The sequence below is a fragment of the Macaca nemestrina genome, chromosome 10 (assembly GCF_043159975.1).
Source record: "Macaca nemestrina isolate mMacNem1 chromosome 10, mMacNem.hap1, whole genome shotgun sequence".
NCBI lineage: Eukaryota > Metazoa > Chordata > Mammalia > Primates > Cercopithecidae > Macaca > Macaca nemestrina.
Window position 1 is genome coordinate 84,588,118 of NC_092134.1, and position 11,939 is coordinate 84,600,056.

General features: G+C 50.9%; 1 protein-coding gene across 1 annotated transcript; it reads left to right on the forward strand.

Annotated features, from left to right (window-relative positions):
* Positions 1 to 315: 315 nt before the first annotated feature.
* Positions 316 to 8,751, forward strand: LOC105492896 (Rho family GTPase 1). Its single transcript, XM_011760261.3, has 5 exons — positions 316 to 551; positions 1,334 to 1,421; positions 4,076 to 4,185; positions 5,066 to 5,200; positions 7,655 to 8,751. Exons 1-5 carry the CDS (start codon positions 432 to 434, stop codon positions 7,898 to 7,900), a joined length of 699 nt encoding a protein of 232 aa, XP_011758563.1. The 5' UTR covers positions 316 to 431; the 3' UTR covers positions 7,901 to 8,751.
* Positions 8,752 to 11,939: the final 3,188 nt, after the last annotated feature.

Below are 11,939 nucleotides of genomic sequence, written 5' to 3' on the forward strand. Positions count from 1 at the left end.
CTCCAGCCTGACCTCACTTCCTGCTTCCATAGCTAGTTTGTTTTTTTGACACTTATTGGTAGACACTCCAGATCATTTCATTTTGCTTCCAGTACCCTTTCCCCTTCCTAATACAAATGCAGAACAACGTGGGAATCCCCTTTCTGGGGGAAGCAAAGGTGCAGCTTTAAGAGAAAGGGAAGGGAGGAAGGGGGCGCTGACTCAGATCCTCAGATCCATTGGCTGCTGGAGGGAATCCCACCTCAGGGATTGGGCGTAACAGAGTCCGCCTCCTCTTGTGATTGGCTCAACCAGAGAAATAAAAGGCGGCTGTGCCGGCCTCCTCCACAGTTGGAGGGAGGCAGGGAATCCGGCTGGGTTGGCGTGCTGAGACGCACCTGGCGCAACCCTTCCTTCGGAATCGAAATTCAAGTCCCGCGGACACTGCAACCATGAAAGAGAGACGGGCCCCCCAGCCAGTCGTGGCCAGATGTAAGCTCGTTCTGGTCGGGGACGTGCAGTGTGGGAAGACCGCGATGTTACAAGTGTTAGCGAAGGATTGCTATCCGGAGGTGAGCTGCCCGCCCGCCCGCTGGCCGGCTTTTCTCCCTGCCAGCCCGACTTGGGGTAGATTTCCACCTGCCCAGGAGACGTGGCTCCCCCAGCCCCAGCCCATCCTCAGCCGCTTTCTGAGGCTTTCCCATCCTCCGCTGCTTTTTGGCTGGAGGACTGCCCTGCCTTAGCTTCCCCTGAGACCTGTTCCACTTCTGCCGCCCCGCTGGCTCCTCCTCACCTCTTCACCCAAAGGCCCCATCAGATCCCCTCCACCTTCCTGCGTCCCTGGAGTCTGCTCTCAGGAGAGGGCACTGGAGGCATTTGAGAGTCTGGGGTTTCTTCTTGACGTAATCCCTGCCTATCCGCTCACCTGCTCCTCAAAGGCTCTCTGCCAGTGCCTCCAGGCAGGCTTCTGCAGCCCTCTGTTCACCATGCTGGAGGGGTTTGAGAGGAGATGAGCTAGGAATGGCTTTGGCCTGTGGCTCTCTCAAATTGGGAAACACAAATCTGGGGATGGGAAGAATCTGTGTGTGTGTTTGTGTGTCCCTAATCGTCTAGGATATGAGGGGATTACCCCTGGTGCGGTGGTGGTGGTGGGGGGTGTCATTCACATTTCTCACTGCCACAGAGCAAAGTGCCCGGTCCCCCACATTCCCTTCCCTCCTGACCCAGGCATCTCCTCTGGTTTCTTGTCTCCTGTGACTTTACTGTCTCTCTGGTGAGTGCGTGTGTAGCCAGCACTAACCAGGGGATCTGAGGGTAGGGGGGCCCGGGGTGAATGTTTCCTCTCTTTTCACAGACCTATGTGCCCACCGTGTTCGAAAATTACACAGCCTGTTTGGAGACAGAGGAACAGAGGGTGGAGCTTAGTCTCTGGGATACCTCAGGTAAGAATTCGGCTCCAAATGCCCCTTTCCCACCCCCACTGGTCTGCTGTGTAGCTGCTGTCTTCTAGAAGTTGTTTTCCCCTTTGGTGGGGAGAAGTGAAAGAAGAGAATCTGAAGACTCCTTAGTTGTGGGGAAGGGTGACAGTTGGTCGACTCAGTTGCATGGTCCAAGGGTGCAGAGTAGGTGAAGCCCAGGAGCTACTCTCTTCCCTGCGTCTAGTTCCACCCTTTAGAGGGCTGGGATGGTGAGGTGAAGGGATCCATGAATATTCCTGGGGTGGGAGGGCAGTAAAACAGGACTTCTCCTTTTCCTTCCCTGCCACCCAACGTGTGGGGGCGCGTGCGCGCACACACACACACACACACACACACACACACACACACACACTTTTTACTTCCCCAGAGCAAAGCCAAATAAGAGGCAAGAGGCAGTGCTGCTGGAGGCAGTGTGGTTGGGGCGGGGAGACAAGTCTGCTTTGGGGAAAGATTGCTCAGACTCAGTTTCGTCTCCTGCATTCCATCTTGGGCCACTGCTGTCCTCCTGCCGCAGCTCAGCCCCACTCGTCACACCGCTGCAGCTCGGGGATGAAGCGATGCATCATCGATGTTTTGGAGGGTGGGGGAGATGGCTTAATATAGGGCATAGTCAGTTGTGAATAGTGGCCGGCAGGGCAGAGGGGAGGTTGGCTCTGCCTGTTTTCCCTCTACTGGGGTGAGGTAGAAGATGCCCTGTCTCTCTAGAATGTAGAAACAATGTTTTTCCAGCCTCTCAGCCCCAAGCCCTTAGTGCTAGGCTATCCTCTGCCTTAATTCTGACCCCTTCCCATTATCTTTTTACCCCGTATCATTTTCAAAAGACTGGCTCAGAGTCATAATAAAGGAGTAAAAGCCGGGAATAGGAGAAAGAAAATAAAATCCGCCCCTCCCCAAAAATGCATATTCAGGCTGAGTTTTAAAAGGGACCATAAATCACTGGGTGTTTCCTGCTACATAATAAATATGCTGTCCTGCTCCTCCAACAGTTGTTGTTCCCATGCTCCAGTTCTGAGGTCTGAAAAGATTGGGGCTAGGGGATGGTTAGACAGACAATGAGCCTTTCCTCCCCAAACAAAAATTCCCCAACCTGGTGTGCTTTTCCCCTGTTGCAGTTTCAGGGCTTGGGAGGCAGGGTTCTGGTTCTCCTGGGCTGTGCTACGCTGTCTAGATCGGACTAGAATGCAGTTTGACTGCATGATGTATAATTTTTTGGTTTTTCATCTGCTGTACCCTCCCACCTTCCAATCTTCCCAGAATCTTACTGCAGCTCATCTCTTTTCACTACCACCGCCCAAACCCCCTCCCCCCACCTCCTCCCTCCTTGCACAGTCAGAATGCGCCCTCAAATCCCAAACCAGATCATGGAAAATCAGCAAGTATAGTCTCTATTCCCTGTGTCACACCTCCAACCCCCAATTTCCGAAAGGATAAAGGCTGTCAGTTATTCTCAAACTCACTCTTTCAGATTAGGTTCCCATAAGGAAGGAGGAAGTGGCCATGGTGTGTGGGATAGGGTTTCCCAATGTTGGGGTCAGGGTTGACCCTGTTCCCATTATTCACTTGCTGGTCTTAAGGGAGGGGGATTGCTTGGAGCCAAAATGGAGGCCTCCTCCCCTCCCCCTTCCCCAATGCTGCAGTGCTTCCGCTCCTCAGTGCTGCGGTGGTAAGACCCCACCTCAGAAAGGGATGGGGGAGGCTTGCTAAAGGAGCAGGCAGCTATCCCAACTCCCCAGTATTCCTTTTTTTTAATGATCAACATCCCCCCACCAGCTTGGATTCCCCCCAGTTTCCATGGCGATTGCGGTGCAGGGAGAGGGGCTGCTTGCTATTCTGAGCACGGATTGTCTGGGTTCCAAATCCGCTACTGCTCCTTCCCCAGGGTGGAGGGGGTAGGCTCAGCCCCTAGCATTCTCCCATATGGGACCACCTGGGTCTGCATTGCCTGTTTCCCCTCCAACGAAGGACTCTTGCTCTCGCCTCTAAATCCCCAGCCATCGGTGCTGCTGTCTTTGAGACTGCCTTTCTGAGATGTGGGGGGGTCAGGGGGTACAGCTTTCCTTTTGCCCTTTTCAGTGTAAGCCGATCTGGGTGGGTGGAGAAGTGGGGCACTGAACCCTTGATTCTTTCCCTCCCCTGCTAGCCTCCTAAAGTTCTGACCCCATGGCAAAGCAGCAGCCAGGTTACGTAACAGGCAGGTTTGTCTCTTCACTGGGGAGACCCTGGAGCAGAGGGGAGTGAAATTGGGCAGCAGGCAGGCTCTAGAAGAGAGGAACCCTGAAATAAGCACTGTCTCTCTGCAGGGCTGGAAGCATCTTCTGGGACTCAGAAAACTAGTAGATGTCCAATTAGGCTGCTGTAGGAGACCCGGACAGGGCCAAATTATACTCCACCCACTTTATTTTGCCTTCTTTCCCTTTTTCTGGACCAAGGGGGATGATATTCTTGCATGACCTTCTGGCAGACGGTCAGGTCCCAAGCTTCCAGCCATAGCACATTCCCCCTGGGAGATGGGTGGATCCTCAGGGATCGTGGGTGGTATTCCCAGGGCTTTAGGGCTTAGGCCTATTGGGGAAGGAAAGCACCGTGGCTCACCATCAACTCTTTCTGGCCTACACCAGGATCTCCCTACTACGATAATGTCCGTCCACTCTGCTACAGTGACTCGGACGCAGTATTACTATGTTTTGACATCAGCCGTCCAGAGACAGTGGACAGCGCACTCAAGAAGGTAAGACTAGATCAACTCTCCAATCTCTAACTCAGCATGAGGACCAAGAAGGAATCGTAGGGACCTTGTCAGGAATGCCCTCTTGTATAACATCAAGAAACGGAAGCCCAGGAAGGAAGAGATTTGCCCAAGGCCACACCATTAGCTACAGCTCTGGGACTGGAACTTGGGTCTGCTTACCCCGCTGCCTCCCACCCTTTTTGTTATCCCATGCTGCCTTGCCAGAGGCCCCACAGGGGAGGGTGGTGTTGAAGACTCAGGAAGCAGAGGACAGAGAGTCAGAGAACCTTTAAGTGATATGGTATGAGGGTCAGGCGTGGGATCTTTAGAGGCAGCTTCTATAGACCCTGGTCCCAGTCCCACTGAGAATGGGCAAGCTAGGCAGGTCTGAGCTGAGCTGCTGGTATGAAATGCTTGGGTCTGGGCAGATCCGCCAATGCTGAGGAGTCCTAGGAAACCTTGTGTATCTAGTAGAGTATAGAAGATGCTGGGATCACCTTCTTCCCTTGGGAAGAGACTGGTTGCCTTCCCCCTGGCATTCTGGACTTGTGAGGCCCTTTGGGGTGAGGGGGCAGATCCATGCTCTGTATGCTTGGCAGAGAGTGGGAGGAGAATTGCCCTTGTGCTCTCTCTGGTGACTGGGCCATAGACTGGGGGAACAGGCTCCTGGGTCAGCACTCTGGGGGCCCCAAAGGCCTCATGGGCAGGAAGATGATGTAATTAGTGCAGTGGTGATGCTGTGACTCATAGGGAGGACTGGGCTGGTGATAAGCGAGGTGATGTGTGTAATGTTGCCAGCCAAGCTTCTCCTGGTATCCGTCTACCACTAACTCTCCTCCCTTCCTCCTTCTCCTTCCCTTCTTCCTGCTCGACCCCTCAGTGGAGGACAGAAATCCTAGATTATTGTCCCAGTACCCGCGTTTTGCTCATTGGCTGCAAGACAGACCTGCGAACAGACCTGAGTACTCTGATGGAGCTGTCCCACCAGAAGCAGGCGCCCATCTCCTATGAGCAGGTATGTGCATGTGCAAATGCGTGTTGTAGGTTGAAGTGAGGAAGGCTAGAGGCAGACAGCTTGAAATATGGCCCTGGCTCAAACTCTTCCACTATGGCAAGAGACAACTGCTGTAATAATTAGCAAATGAGTCACCTGGAGAGAGGTGGTGGGTACCTGCTTACCCAGATGTATGCTGTCAGTTAGCAGGCGAGTTATTCCTGTGTGTGCCCACATTTCTAAGACTGTATTCTGACCACCTGCATTAGAATCATTAGAGGTGTTCATTAGAATTTCACACACACACAAAAAGAGACCCTGTCTCAAAAAAAAAAAAAAAAAAAAAAAAAGGAGGAGGGGCACTGTGCACGGTGGCTCACGCCTGTAATCCCAGCACTTTGGGAGGCCGAGGCCGATGGATCACTTGAGCTCAGGAATTCAGGACTAGCCTGGCCAACATGGCAAAACCCTGTCTCTACTAAAAATACCAAAATTAGCAGGTTGTGGTGGCATGCACCTGTAATCCCAGCTACTGGGGAGGCCGAGGCAGGAGAATTGCTTGAACGTGGGAGATGGAGGTTGCAGTTAGCTGAGAATGTGCCACTGCACTCCAGCCTGGGTGACGGAATGAAAGACTCTGTCTCAAGGAAAAAAAAAAAAAGAGCCAGATGTGGTAGCTCACGCCTGTAATCCCAGCACTTTGGGAGACCGAGGCAGGTGAATCACTTGAGGTCAGGAGTTCAAGACCAGCCTGGTCAACATGGTGAAACCCCGTCTCTACAAAAAATACAAAAAATTAGCCAGGGATGGTGGTGCACACTTGTAACAGAGTGAGACTCTGTTTCAAGAAAAAAAAGAAGTGATCTGCCTAGGCTGGAGTGCAGTCACATAATAGTTGTTTATACAGCCTTGGCCTCCCGGACTCAAGTGATCCTCCCTCCTGTCTCCCTAGTAGCTGGGACTATAGGTACGGGCCCCATACCTAGCTAATCTTTAACATTTTTTGTAGAGACAAGGTCTCATTATGTTTCCCAGGTTGTTCTTGAACTCCTGACATCAAGTGATTCTCCCACCTTGGCCTCCCAAAGTGCTGGGATTACAGGTGTGAGTCACCACACCTGGCCTGGAATCTGCATTTTTGATAAGACCCCTGGATAATTTCTTATGTGCATGAGAGCATAGGGTTGGGGGACGGAGTTTCGCTCTTGTCACCCAGGCTGGAGTGCAGTGGTGCGATCTCAGCTCACTGCAACCTTTGCCTCCTGGGTTCAAGCGATTCTCCTGCCTCAGCCTCCCAAGTAGCTGGGATTACAGGTGTCTGCCAACACACCCGGCTAATTTTTGTTATTTTTAGTAGAGATGGGGTTTCACCATGTTGGCCAGGCTGGTCTCGAACTCCTGACCTCAGGTGATCCACCTGCCTTGGCCTCCACTGCACCTGACCTGGGGAGCTCTTAAGAATACTAATGCTGGCTGGGTGTGGTGGCTCACGCCTATAATCCCAGCACTTTGGGAGGCTGAGGCGGGTGGATAACAAGGTCAGGAGATCGAGACCATCCTGTTTAACATGGTGAAACCCTGTCTCTACCAAAAATACAAAAAATTAGCCGGGCGTGTTGGCGGGCGCCTGTAGTCCTGGCTACTCAGGAGGCTGAGACGTGAGAATGGCGTGAACCCAGGAGGTGGAGCTTGTAGTGAGCTGAGATTGTGCCACTGCACTTAAGCCTGGGCACAGAGCAAGACTCTGTCTCCAAAAAGAAAAAAGAAAAAGAATACTAATGCCTTGGCTCTATACCCAGAATTTTTTTTTCCTTTTCCTTTTTTTTTTTTTTTCTCCCAGAGACAGGGTCTTACTCTGTCACCCAGAATGAAGTACAGTGGTATGATCCGAGCTCACTGCAGGGTAGAACTCCTGGTCTCAAGGGATCCTCCCTAGTATTTGAGACTATAGTTTTGTGCCCACTTCCAGCGAATGTTTAAACATTTTTAAAAAGTTTTTATTATTTTATTATTTTATTATTTTTATTTTTGAGATTTATTTTTGTAACCCCAAAGTGCTGGGATTACGGGTATGAGCCACCGCGCCTGGCTGCCTAGGCTGGTCTTGAGCTCCTGGCCTCCTCAAGTGATCCTCCTACCACAGCCTCCTGAGTAGTTGGGATTAGAGGCACTAGCCACTGCCCCAGCTATCCCCAGGGATTCTGATTTAGTTTGGCATCAATATAGTTTCAAGAGTATTCCAGGTGATTTATAATGTGCAGTCACACATCGTCTTAAGAAAAAGAGGCATCATCAGACAGGGTGTATGCCAAAAAAAAAAAAAAAAGACAAGACAATCGAATAATCGGCAGAGGGTGGTATTTGGAGATTGGCAGCTGGGTCCCCTCTGGAGTGGCCCTGGGGAGTGACACACAAGAGGCAGCGTCTCAGAGCCATTGTGGCCCACTGCATTAATGCCTTCACCCCCTCCTGCAGGGCTGTGCAATAGCCAAGCAGCTGGGTGCAGAAATCTACCTGGAAGGTTCGGCTTTCACCTCAGAAAAGAGCATCCACAGCATCTTTCGGATGGCTTCCATGGTGTGTCTGAACAAGCCTAGCCCACTACCCCAGAAGAGCCCTGTCCGAAGCCTCTCCAAACGACTGCTCCACCTCCCCAGTCGCTCTGAACTCATCTCTTCTACCTTCAAGAAGGAAAAGGCCAAAAGCTGTTCCATTATGTGAAGTGGAAATTGGAGGGGGGAGACAACCCCCTACTTCCTCCCTTGGGGTGCAGAGGCACGGGGAGAGGGAGGATGAGACAATTTAGGACACTGGACATGAGTTTTTCAGATGGCCACGGTGAGGGCTTGGAAGGAGACAGGAATGGGGCGAGGAAGGAGCCAGGCCCGGCATGAGGACCTGATGCTGAGATAGAACCATCATACCCCAAGCTAGGCACTAGGTTGTGGAGGGGGCGGCTACTCCAGTGCCCCCCGGCTCCAGAGGAAGGAAAGCTGTGGGGGACGGGGGGCATGCTGGCCTCCTGGGCTTGGAGGCCTATAGCAGCCTCACCTTCAGCATCATGCCTCTTCCACACAGCGTTTCCATGCAGGCCAGGGGATGGGAGGGGTCCCAGAGCCCTTCCCTTCCCCTCTAAGGAGGCAGCAGTTGAACAGAGTGGGGAAGCCGAGTGGCAGCTCCCTTGGGGGTTTAGCCCAGGTGCTTCGTAAATGCAATCGGAAGTGCAGGAGCTGGTCAGAGCCAATGAGAAGGAAACCTCATCTTTGCATAGCCCATGCCTCATGGAGAGGTGACATCATACATTCACATGCTTCTCACCTAAGTCCCCAGGGTCCAAGGGAGAAGCCCCAGACCCCCTTCTCTTGCAGAGTGTGGGGGTGGTGGTGCTGCAGGGGCAGGGCTGGGTGGGGGTCACCAGACTTTTTCTGCCCTTAGGGCAGTACAGCTGGCATTTGTTTTATAGACTCTTGTCTTTGGAATTGGGGGGAGGGGGGAGTGTTTCAATCTGTTATATGTTCTGTGTTTAATGAAGAAAACCTATTTATTAATGAAAAATATAATACATATAAAGAGTTTGGCTCTGCATTTTTTTCTGTTTTCTTTAGTTGTTACAATCGGTATTTTTTTGTGTGTGTCTTTTTTTTTTTTTTTCCTTTTCGTGGAGCACGGGGTCTCCCTATATCGCTCAGGCAGGTCTCGAACTCCTGGGCTCAAGCTATTCTCACATCTCTGCCTCCCTAAGAGCTGGGATTACGGGCATGAGCCACTGTGCTGAGCCCTTTGATTGATGATAATGAGAGAAAAGCTGTCCTGGGGCCCTTTCTGTGGGTTGCAGAAGGGCTGCCTCTACCATTCCCCAGCTCCTCCAAGAAGGAGCTTCTCTCCTCTCCCATCCCCCTACCCCAGCCCCGCCCAAGACCTGCTAAACCAAGGAAGGGTTCCTTAGCCCTAGAGCAGGGGTACAGGGGTTCTCAACCCTGGAACTATTGACATTTTGAACTGGATAATGCTTTGTTGTGAGGGACTGTCCTATGCAGCCCAAGATGTTTAGCAGTGTCCCTGACATCTGGTGGACGCTAGAAGACAGCACCCCACTCTCCAGCTATCACACCCAAAAATGTCTCCAGACATTGCTAAATGACCCCTGTGGAAAAATTCTGGTTGAGAACCACTGCCCTGGAGAGTCTAGAGGAGAGAAAAAGGTTTGATGAAATAATCAGTAGAGAATCCAAACTGCTGAGATCCCACTCCACATAGGTGGACAGACTAAGCCAAAGCTGGGGGAGGCTCCTGGGATTCTGGTTTCCTCTGAGTTCGAGGAGAGGTGACATTGCCTTCATGACCTTCCAATTCCGATGCCTACTGATGGCAGCTCAGGGACCTTAACTCTTCCTTTCTCAGTGACTTATAGCTCTTGTTTTCCAAGTGCCATAGTGTAGTGCTAGTGCTAGAAATAAAGTTAACATGTACTAGGTCGGGCGCAGTGGCTCATGCCCATAATCCCAGCACTTTGGAAGGGTGAGGCCGGTGGATCACAAGGTCAGGAGATTGAGACCATCCTGGCTAACACGGTGAAACCCCATCTCTACTAAAATACAAAAAATTAGCTGGGCATGGTGGCATGTGCCTGTAAGCTGAGGCAGGAGAATTGCTTAAACCCAGGAGGCAAAGTGCAGTGAGCTGAGATGGCACCACTGCACTCCAGCCTGGGCAAAAGAGGGAGACTCTGTCTCTAAATAAATAAATAAAGTTAGCATGTACTTAATGAGTGTTCAGCACTGTGCACTGTGTTGAGGGCTTTATATGATCACGTTTAGCCTCATAAATGATAAGAGCTAACATTTGTTCAATGTTTACTATGGGTCGGGGGCATTTATGAGATTTTAATTTTTTTTGGAGACAGGGTCTCACTCTGTCGCCCATGCTGGAGTACAGTGGCATGACTACTGCTCACTGCAACCTCACCCTCCTGGTTCAACTGATCCTCCTATCTCACCCTCCTGGGTAGCTAGGACTACAGGAGTACCACAGTAGTCTATTTTTTGTAGAGATGGGGTTTCACCATGTTGTCCAGGCTGTTCTCAAACTTCTGGGCTCAAGTGATCCTCCTGCCTCGGCCTCCCAAAGTGCTGGGATTACAGGCATAAGCCACGGTGCCCGGCCCCACTTATGAGTTCTTTCTACGTTATTTATTCCTGTGATAACCCTACGAGCCTATGAGGTGCTATTTTTTTTTTTTGGATGGAGTTTCACCCTGGCTGGAGTGCAATGGCGTGATCTTGGCTCACCACAACCTCTGCCTCCTGGGTTCAAGTGATTCTCCTGCCTCAGCCTCCCAAGTAGCTGGGACTACAGGCATGTACCACCATGCCTGGCTAATTCTTTTTTCTTTTTTCTTTTTCTTTTTTTTTTTTTTTTTTAGTAGAGATGAGGTTTCTCCATGTTGGTCAGGCTGGTTTCGAACTCCCGACCTCAGGTGATCCACCCACCTCAGCCTCCCAAAGTGCTGGGATTACAGGCGTGAGCCACGGTGCCCGGCCACTATCTACTTCATTTTACAGAAAAAGAAGACCGAGGTTCAGAGAGATTAGGTAATGTGCACAAGGTCACACAGCTAGAAAGTGGCTGAACATGGATACAAATCCAGGCAATCTGGCTGCACATCATGCACTCTAACCTGCTCTGCTGTCCTGTCCTGTGAGGGAAGTGGTACTATCTCTGTTTTGTAAATGAGGAAAGAGAAAAGCCAGAGATGCCATATAATTTGCACAAGATCACAGTACTAGTAAGTAATTGAGCCAAGATTCAAACCAGATCTCACTGTTAACCAAAATCCTATGGACCCCTTACTGGTAGGCATGTTGTACCTAAATAGGTATCTCCAGTTATGGTTCTTACTAGAACACCATTCCTCTGTCTCCATCTCCAAAGATGATGGTTTGGGTGCGGTGACTGATGCCTGTAGTTCCAGCACTTTGGGAGGATAAGCCGGGCGGATTGCTTGAGGCCAGGAGTTTGAGATCAGACTGGACAACATTGCAAGACCCTGTCTCTACAGAAAATAAAACGATTAGCCAGGCGTGATGGGGTGCACCTGTGGTCCCAGCTACTTGGGAGGATGAGGCAGGAGGATCGCTTGAGCCCAAGTCAGGGCTGCAGTGAGCTATTTGTGCCACTCCACTTCAACCTGGGCAACAAAGTGAAATCCTGTCTCAAAAATAAATGAGTAAATAAGCTGGGCGCGGTGGCTCACGCCTGTAATCCCAGCACTTTGGGAGGCTGAGGCAGGTGCATCACGAGGTCAGGAGATCGAGACCATCCTGGCCAACATGATGAAACCCCTTCCCTACTGAAAATACAAAAATTAGCTGGGCGTGGTGGCACATGCCTGTAATCCCAGCTATTTGGGAGGTTGAGGCAGGAGAATCGCTTGAACCAGGGAGTTGGAGATTGCATTGAGCCGAGATTGCACCACTGCACTCCAGCCTGGTGACAGAGCGAGACTCCATCTCAAAAATAAATAAATAAAATAAAATAAAAATACAAACAAATAAGAAAACAAAGATGCACGTTTGTGAGAAAACTAGTGGGGCAAGACAAATAACAAGTATCCTTGAAGCCCTACATGTGTCACGAGAGGTGTGCACAAGTACTAGAGGAACTCTGCCACTATGAACTGGGACAAGCTTTATCACCCTCCAGGAGCTCAGTTTACTCATCTTTAAAGAGAGTTAAGATGGCAGTCTGAAAATGGGGAAAG